The 9,946-nt window shown below is 43.0% G+C and overlaps 1 protein-coding gene across 1 annotated transcript; it reads left to right on the plus strand.

Annotated features, from left to right (window-relative positions):
• Window positions 1-4,950: 4,950 nt before the first annotated feature.
• On the plus strand, window positions 4,951-6,071 carry dand5 (DAN domain family, member 5). The gene is made up of 2 exons (XM_041934161.1): window positions 4,951-5,433; window positions 5,781-6,071. Exons 1-2 carry the CDS (start codon window positions 4,951-4,953, stop codon window positions 6,069-6,071), a joined length of 774 nt encoding a protein of 257 aa, XP_041790095.1.
• The last annotated feature ends 3,875 nt before the right edge of the window (window positions 6,072-9,946 follow it).

Genomic DNA, 9,946 nt, shown 5'->3' on the forward strand with positions numbered 1-9,946 from the left:
CAGGGCAGGGAGAATCTGCATAAGTCGTAGTAGCTGTTTATGTCTCTCACATCCACTGTAGTAATATGATACAGTTATTATTTTTGTATCTTTGATCATATTGAAACAATAAATATCAAAATTGTGACTTTTTGTTTTTGTTCATAGATTGATTCTGGTCTCCTTTTTCATATTTCCATAGGCATATTTTCATATGTTCATCTGGCAAACCTGCAATGTGTACATGCATGTTTGTTTAGGTCTGTACAGATAAAAAAATTACATTATGTCAGATAATAATGGATTCTAGACTGAACAAAGCATGAAAAATAAGTAAAGCACCACAAGTGAGAATTCAAACTGTGTGCAGAAAAAGTTGATTTCAATTAAGTAGGGAAGTTTCCACCAGTGTTGCTGGGTTTATCTGATCCTATACTACACATCACACTACTGGAAAATGTATTTCAGATCAAGAAAAAAAGTACTCTCACTCCATGGAGCTTCAATCATATGAGTATTAACCAATATTAACTCCATAGCACAAGTAGTTTGAGATGATTGAGTTCTAACTTCTACAGTCGACCACATGCTTTGGAAAATGCCCACATTTAAGAAAATCCAAATTAATTTTCAGTAGACTATACCTGCTTTCCTCAGTGGCTTCCTACACAGAATGTAAAAATCCAGAACTGGTGCATATGTGTACAAATGGATTTTTCTTTGTTAAACATCACATAAATCTGATACATCCTTAGTAGAGAGAACTTTTGCAAGTATTCCAGATGTTATGGACATGTCACCCTTTAGGAAACCGATAAACTATTCCTTAAATAATCAGTTTTTATATTACAAATTACATGCACACTTTTATGTGAAATGAGTCAGATAATGATCTGCAGTTCCCCTCAGCTCTGTGGAGCTTTACTATGTTTCAGCTCATTGTTTTTCAGGCCTGCAGCTTCTCTGTGTTGCGTCTCTCTGGTAGTTTCAGCCACAGGAGGCAGCTATTTCCAATAAAAGGCTCTGGAAACCCACTGCACACTACCTGTCCAGCAACGCGACACAGAGACAAGGTTAGCGGCCAGCTGGTGAACAAAGTGGAGCGTTGCATGGGTAAATAAGCAACTGTTTGCTGCCACATTTGTCACATCAACTTTTATAAGGTGGTAATAGATCAGTGTTTTGTTAACAGCTTGTTTGTGTTGAGGGCGTGAGTGAACGGCTGGACTCCAAAGCAGCAGGACTCAGATTCCGGTGGTTGGAATTATAAAAAGGATTGATTGTCACAGAAAGAGAGATTGATCACAGGGAGGCGATCCATGCAGATCCAGAGAGGAGCGGGCAGGCAGGTGAGGTGACTCAGCAGAATTACAGCTAGTGGACTGGAGCTGGGCAGACTTGGCAGGTAGATACACGAGGAGATGATCCTGAGACACAAAGAAAACAGACTTAATCGGGCTAAAACGGGCTAGTGAGCACAACAACAACCTGGCAAAGACTGGTGAGGAGATGTGGGTTTTCTTTTCCTGCGGCTGGTGATTGTGGATTGGCTGCAGCTGTGGTGGCTGATTGGTGCAGGGAGCAGGTGTAGGTGAGCCGTGATTGAAGAGGAACCACGCAGTTCAGACACATACATACACCCACATACATGTAGGACAAACTAATGTGAGACAAAGGCACAGGGGGAAATCTAAATAAAACTCAAGGAAAGGAAGAAGGAGGCAGAGGCTTCTTAAGATATTCTTCTGCCACTGTGGCCAAAAAATCTGTTAATGTAGGTTTAAAACTGGAAAACTGGGAATTTCAATGAAACTGTGACTCTGAAACTGAATAATGGTCTGTTTTGCAGATTTCCACAATCACCAGCACGGCATCAGCCAATGAATAGGTCAGGATAGCTAACTTCATCAGTCTAGTGCATTTGTTTACTAGTTTGACGATCCAATCCCCATACGGACCCCGATCTGTTATTTTTTGCCCACCTGTATTCCATAAAGAAACGCCCCTAGTCAGCCTCTCAGCTTGGCCCCCAAAGAAAAGCTTGCTATGGTCCCCTGTGGTCTGGAGCTGGGCCTGCATGAGCTTATACAAGAGCTGTAGTTCAAATATTTGTTTACAGGCCAACCCTTCATGGCTCTAGCCTAACAATTGCTTTTCTTTTCCTTTTTGTCAGCACATGTTGAGTAAGAAAAGGAGCGAGTGATTTTACGGCCCTGATAGAAACATTTGTGTGATTTTAAATGTCTCACAGCGTCCATCCGTTTTTCACATAAACCCGTCCAATCACAAACAGACACCTTTTTTTGCTCTTTTTTTTATTTCCGTCAACTCATCAGTAGCCTGTGTGTTGTGGGATACATCTTTAGTTGTTTGCCAAAGGTTTGGCAAGTCATGAGTACAGTTAGCAAAGTTTATAGAGTTATAAACATAATTCATATGAATGGACAGCTATTAGATTGAACTGGGGAATGGAAAGGCGAGTGAATCCCATATGGCCTTATGGTCAAAACTGCTTTAATTTGCTTCATGCAGTATAAGTAAATGACATGTTAATTGCTGCTGATACATTACAACACAGTTTACGTCAGATTACAGTCTATGTGTCGGCATGTGTGTGTTTAGTGGGGCGTAGTTAGTGAAGTTTAATGTGTGCTTACTGCCGGCTGCTGAAGCAGCAGGTTGTCCCTTCACACGCTGTGCAATAGATAACTGCCGATCATCCTCCTCAGTGACATCATCGTCTCTCTCACCGTCACCATGAAAGGGTTGGAACTGCAGTGAACTGCAACACATGACTATGCTTCATATTGTTTTTCTCTGGCAGCGTTAATGTGTTAATTGTTTGCAGGCAGTCTTGTAAAAGTGAGCTAAAAGCGTAGAGTACATTAGGTGAAGTCAAGATGAAGATGAATCAGTGCAGACTGTCCAGCCAGGCAGAGATACAATATTTAGAAACATCATGAGCAAAGAGATTCCTGCTGACATAATCTATGAGGATAACCAGGAGTGTGGTTGTAATAAGGATGGACGCGTGGCAAATGTTTAGCCTGGCCTTCAGGTCTTTTGACAGTCAGATGGTCCAAACTTAAGAACCAGGACACAGCTCACAAGATCCTCAGTTACCTGAGCAGTTTTGTACTCATACTGCATACTTTACACCATGCGCACTATTTATCTGGTTTTGTTTACTTTTTTTCTCTGCACTACACAGCAGCATAGGGCAGATAGCTGTGCAAAATAAAGTCAATCTGGAGAGGAAGAAAGTTTTTGAAAAATTTTCAGTTTTTCCCAAAAGACATGATTGAATAAACTGTTTTTAAATTGAGTTTCCATGTTCTGAAAATAGGAATCATCATAATTTTGAGGGCCACATTTAAAGTGCCATATGAAACTGTGTTAAACCCTAGTGAGAAACTGAAACAAAGTGCCACACCAACAATTAAAAAAAAAAAAAAAACATTTTAAATGTCATCCATAGTTCACTAAGAAGGAGCCATCTGAAATAGTGAGAGGGCAGTGGGGACAAGCAGGGGAGGTAATACTTTGCAAACTCTGCCCTCTTGTGGAAGACATTTATTCTGCAGCTGGAGGAGGCAACATTGCCATATTAATACTGAGCACATCCTCACACATTGTACATTATGACTTATATTGCAGTCGCTCAATAGAGCTACAGCTATATTGTGTGTGAATGTTCAAGGTCAGTGTAGATGAGAAGGTCTTCAGATAACCGACGGAGACTCATTTACTTTTCCCATTCTTGCATCTATCTGGGCCATAATGTGAAGTGGTGGGTGGGAAACAGACGAGAAGAAGAGGCAATGAGGAAAAGTGCCTCTTAACAAGGTCTCTATGAGAAAGTCAAACACCCTTTCTATTATATCATTGTCAGTCAGTTGGCCTTCAGCAGCCAGTGTGTGATCAGGTCACGGGCGACAGAGCACACTGAAGTCTAATGGTGTAATGATGGGACGTCAAGGGAGAGGCTGAGAACATGCTTGTGGGAATAAATGGACAGGAGACGGCTTATTTACAGAGAGAGCATAAAGTCATTATTGCTTTACAGCCAAAGGTAATAAGAACACCTGCTGAATAAGAAGGGTTTGATTGTTGACTGGATAGCGTCCGTCTTCCTGAAGCTATGGATTGGGATGCAGAACAGTTTTTTGTTGAGCATGATAATTATTCCCTACATCAAGTTTAATGTTTCTTGGCCAGTGGTTGAAAGAGTAACTCATCTGCAAGTTGGGTCTACATAGAATTTCCTCTTTGCATCTTTTAAAATTTATGTTGAGTTAAGATCATCTGTAATTAGACCTTTGCAGAACGCAAAAGGAATCAACAGTTGCCTGTTGCCTGGAATATATATGGTGTAAATGAAAAGCATGTAAATCTTTCACAGTCACACGATCTCAACCTGAACACTTCAGGCAAGTCTTTGACATGTGATGCAGCGATCTGCACCACCATCAAAACATGAAATGAGGAAATGTCTTTGGGAAATGGTGTTCATACTCCCTGTAGAAGAATCTATGCAAAGGCAGCTTGCGGTTGTTTTTGCCTTTAATTTTTCCTCCAGCTCCCGATTTAAAAAACAATTAAAAGTGGCCTAAATAAGTAAAATCCGTAGCTATACAAATCTGTATCAGTGCAATCAGGCTCCGATTTTTTATGGTCGCTTTTTTTTAACGCTCACCTTGAAGCTGAAATCCTGTCAGTCTGGCAACTATCCACGACCTGGAGTTTTAAGCTTGGTGTGATGTCTGGTCTGGTGTGGGAACTGCGACACCTCCTTTGCATTATAACACAGGTGAGAACTGGCAGCAACCTATATAAAAGACTCCCTCCATCACACTGACAAAGCGCTGACAGCAAGGTTGCCATTTGGAACCTTGGACCAAACCACCAGACAATTTTTTTTTTTTTTTGTAATTTTTGTTGTAAGTTTTTAGTTACCTTTTGAATCAAAGAATGGCTTTCCCTGTCAGCCTCGTCCTTTTGTCAAGCTGGACAGCTGTAGCTTTTACATTTCCTCACAATACCTTTGACAACATTGTGCAAAGGTCAAGAGTCGAATTTGAATCCTCCGGCAGCGGACCAGACGACCACGTCCGGGGAATAGTTAAGGTTGTCCAGCTGGACCCTCGTGTCCTGGCCCAGTCAGGGTTCCTGAGAAAGGGACTGAACCCCAGAAGAGCCTCCTCCCTGAGCTCCAGATTTTCCTTCCCTGCTTTCCTGTCTCACGGGCGAGCAGGTCCAGCCCCGGCCCTCAAGACCCCAGTGAGTCCACTGCACCACCTGCACCCGAAAATCCCCACTGAGATGGAGCTCAAGAAGAGGCAAAGCCTGCAGATGTGGCAGAGAGCCATAAATAAAGGGGAGAAGATGACCATGTCCCTGCCAGTCCACCTGAAGGACACTAAACAGACGTGCGCTGCGGTCCCTTTCACTCAGGTAAGAGGAAAAGATTTTCAAATCATGTGTTAGGGCAGGATTTTATGTCCTTTGTCTGCCAAATAAATGTCTGTGTCACACATGAACAAGAGCATTAAAAAGAGTGATTCTTTGCACAGTCAAATAAAATATAGCAATGTTAATATAGCAATGTTAGGAACAGTGGCAATAAGAGAGACGTCTGTTCACTCATAAAGCTCATTATGGCTCTGGTGGAAGATTAGCTGCGACGGTGTGGAATTACATAAACACAAAGTGTTGATTTTTACACCCTCAGAGGCAAATTACGACTGACAATATTGCTGTGATGTTTAACATAATCTTGCCCCCCGCTGTCTTCCCAACAGCGTGTGACGGCCGACGGATGCGACACAGTAACGGTGCACAACAAGCTGTGTTTCGGCCAATGCAGCTCCCTGTTCGTCCCGTCTGAAGGGGAGTTTGCAGGGCCGGGTGCTGGGACGGGGGCCCTGCACCACCGGGCCCCCTGCTCCCGCTGCGCCCCGTCCAAAGCTCGCACTGTGGCCGTGTCCCTGCGCTGCGGGGCCAAGGTCCGGGAGAAGAGAGTGATGGTGGTGGAGGAGTGCAAGTGTGAGACGAGCCGTGAGGAAAAGAGCGCTGAGGCTGCACATCTGTAACTCTGTTAAAATACATGACATTTTAGTTTCGTACATTCATTTGCTACAGTTTGAATGAGGGAATGGAGGTTAGGTTTGTCATTTGGATTGACACTTTTATTCTCTGTCAAATCACTGCCTACATATGGACCATTGTTCATGAACTGTGTGATTCAGACACTTGTAATCAGTATTTACATATGCCGTTGTATGTGTATGTATACGAGTCTGAATTTGTTATTCAGACTAAAAACTATTCTGGTGGTTTCTTCCACCGCTGACTGATGACAAAATGGCCTGTATTTTGGTCATGCGATTCTCTGTTGCAACAGATGGAAATGTCCATACTGGACTTAAAAAGAAAAATGTGTTTAGATGACTCTAAACTGAAATATTGTGATCTGTAATATTGTCATTTAAATGTCCTATTTGTCCACATTCCTTTTGCCTGGAGTTGCTAAGTAGTTTTCTGCCAACACTGTTAGATTTACAAGTGCAATTTAGTTTGCATGCAAAGCTCAAGTAAAAACATGAAGAGCATTTGTTGTTTTTTTTCCCACCCACTCTTGTATTCAGGCGTTCAAGTGTCGGCTCCTATATTTTATTAAAAAGCCATGTTCCGCCGACTTTTAGCACATAGCACTTACATCTGAAAGCACCAAACTAGAGAGCAAACGAGCTATTGAGCACGGGTACTTAGCAGTAAGCAAACATAATTGTTTCAGCATGGACCCCTGAATTATGTATAGGCACCACCTATTCTCATGCCCAATCTCTTTTCAGCGTAGTTGTGGGAATTTGAACATCCTTCACCACTGATCCACTTGAGCGAGTAGGCATGTGTGATTATGTGTGTATGTGCTTTTTTTTCAGTTAGGGCCCATAAAACCTATTATTCATTTATATCCTGGCACCTGGGCCTGGTAAAGTGAACTCATCCCACACATCCCTACATACATTCCCAGAGGAGCATAAAGAAGGGGGCTCTTTACGTTGCCTTGGCATGCTGTCAAAATGACTGTTTAGATGGCCATTTGCATTCACGTGGGCTTTCTGAAAAAGTGAATGCGTTCATTGCGCTACGGGGGTGCATTGAGTCCCTTGGATTCCATTAGCATGCGATTAACATCTTGGGTTGATGGCTATATTTTCCAAGATTGATGGGACAAATATTTGCCCTGGTCTTCACTATAAGGAATTAGGGGCCACTTTTAATCAGGCCCTTGCTTTTTCTTAATATGCCGAAGGTGAAGAGGTTGGGAGGCTCATACATCCGCACTGACAGCGATCAAATTCTGCTTTCAAACTCATTCTTCAGAGTGAAGAAGGTTGTTTGTGAATTACCCGAATCTGAGTGATTCATAACTAAATCTACACCGTGCTTCATCCTCCATCTTTGTCTTCATACAATGGTGCACTTGGTATGTATGATAATCTGCCCACTGTGCTGTTGTGTGTGTGATGATGGTGGCGAAGGACGAGTCATGATCTCACTATCTCGCTGTCTATATTCCTTCCAAACTCTGTACCTCTCTTCTTCCAATCTTTTGTCTTTTTATCTGGAATAAAAAGGGAGATAAAAAAAGAAAATGGGCAAAGTGGAGAGAGGGGAGGGAGAGGAGGAGGAAGAGGTTGGGGGGGGGCTGGGGGTTGTTGATTGAACAAACAAGGTGCACAAGAGAGTGCACCACTTAGCAAGACAGATGTCAGCCCCCTTTGCATTGTGGGATCCGGCGGAGCACTCCTGCGTCATTAAGGATGGCCTGGTTCCCATGGCGAGGGGAAAGGAAGGAGCGAAAGGAGGAGGGCCCGCTGCCAAGTTCAGCGCCTCAGGGATCAGATCAGCGTCACGGGGTGCTAAGTGGCCTAGTTAGCGCTTTAAAACGCACAATGAGCTGCCTGCTCTTTCTCTGTTGTGTGTAGGCCTTTTAACTGTCAGACATGGAAATGGTTGGGAGGTGTGCGTGACGAAGGTGGAGCCTGGACTCAAATGATATCAGGTCAATCAAGGTGTATCAAGGGGAAACTTATGGATGGAGGATTTGGGGCCTATTCTTGAACATTAACTTAGAAGTTTTTCTTTGAAAAATGTTTTTCGAGACCAGTAAATACTGTTAATTAACTGTGTGAGATCCTTATTGTGGTTCTTTGTGTCTCACTGTAATTGGCTTGAAAACAAATATTCCCAGGTTAGATCATTTTGATGACTTCCTGTGTGTCCTTCTGTATCTACGTATAGCTTTTCCTAAGTAGACGAAGAACTGCTAAGCTAGCTAACTAGCTGACTAGTGCTGGAAGAGGAAGGTCCGCCAGATTTTCCTCAGCCACTTGGGGCTCTGCTGGAGCTAAACCGTCATGGTAGATTGCACCAGACTGGACTGCAGATCAGGCTCCTCGATCTGGCATCAGCAAGTGAGAGCGAACAGGAGTCCATCATGCACTCTCTGGAAAGAAATCGGGATGGTGCAACACAGGGAACGCCACAAGAAATGTGACGACCTGTTAAGTCATAGACCAGACAGAGTCTTCTCACCTAAGTCCCACTGGTGCAGGTTTACTGCTGTAGGTGTCAGGCTCTAGGTGTGAGGGTGTCTGGACCAGAGCTAACATCCACCTCCCCACTGATACGGTGGTACATGCTCACTCTGTGGTGTTAGTCTAGACCAGCTGGTCAGAGTTGGCTCTGCAGGAGATGGTGCCCCGGGCTAAGCCTGCCAGCCTACTGCCATTCTGCCTGGCTGCCAGCTCGCCTGCCAGGCTGTCTGTTGGGTGCTGAGGAGGACAGAGAAAGGTGTAGCCTGCAGATCCGAACATCAAAGTTTGTCATTGGATAAAATCCCACAGTGGTTTATTACTACCACCACTACTACTGCTAAAAGTACTGATGTTAAGAATTAAATAAGTAAATGTGTGTGTGTGTGTGTGTGTGTGTGTGTGTGTGTGTGTGTGTGTGTGTGTGTGTGTCTGGACACAGGCAGTCACACCACAGCTATAATGAAGACAACAGATGTAAATCCTGTAGATCCATGTGTGTACAGTGATCATCCACTAGGCTACCCACCACCTACAGGACACGCTTGTGAAGGTGCCGTACATCAAGTGAAGAGGGATCTTTTTCTTACTGAAAAAAAAATTGAAGTAAACTTTGATAACATGCTAGAGGAAACAGGTTGTTATGTTAAAATAGGTCCTTAAATGTAGAACTAGACTTCAGGTTTTGCTCACTGTTATCATTCCTCCTCTTCATACTGGCCATTATAAGATACCTTCTTCATGCACTTTCAGTGTGATGAGAGACAAAGTCCACTTTGTTTTGTGCAAAAATACATTTTAGAGTTTATCTGAAGTGAATACAAGTCTTCAGCAGTCTGATCAAGTGTATGCACACATCCACTTGACACCCACATTTCTGTTGCACACATACGTGACAGTCCTGACCATTCTTTATTCCCTAACTGTAGCTGTTCAGCATTTTGTTGTCCTTGTTCTCAGTGTGTGTAGGTTCACTGAGAGCAGCGAAAACCAGAGTCAAAGTCCTTGTGTGTGTGTACGGAGGTAAAACCGAATCCGACTTGGGACTATTTTTCCGGTTCAGTTTTACAGTGTTTTTCAGAGGGAATGTTGTACTAAAAACGCTGTAACTTTGTAAGATTCTTTCTTGATTTGATTAACTCAGACTGTCGGGGCTTTGTGCTCTGTGCTGTAGATGACCGTGGATTTTGTCTCACATCAAGTCCTTTAGTGGCCAGTATGAACAGGAGGAATGGACATATGTAAGTGTTGTTTTAAGGCAGACTTGAAAAATATATATCACGCATCTTGTAAAATATAATATATGGTTCTATCTTTTTCTATATACATCATCAGTTGTTTGATTCGGTTATTATCTAATACAT

The sequence above is a fragment of the Chelmon rostratus genome, chromosome 3, assembly GCF_017976325.1.
Source record: "Chelmon rostratus isolate fCheRos1 chromosome 3, fCheRos1.pri, whole genome shotgun sequence".
Taxonomy (NCBI): domain Eukaryota; kingdom Metazoa; phylum Chordata; class Actinopteri; order Chaetodontiformes; family Chaetodontidae; genus Chelmon; species Chelmon rostratus.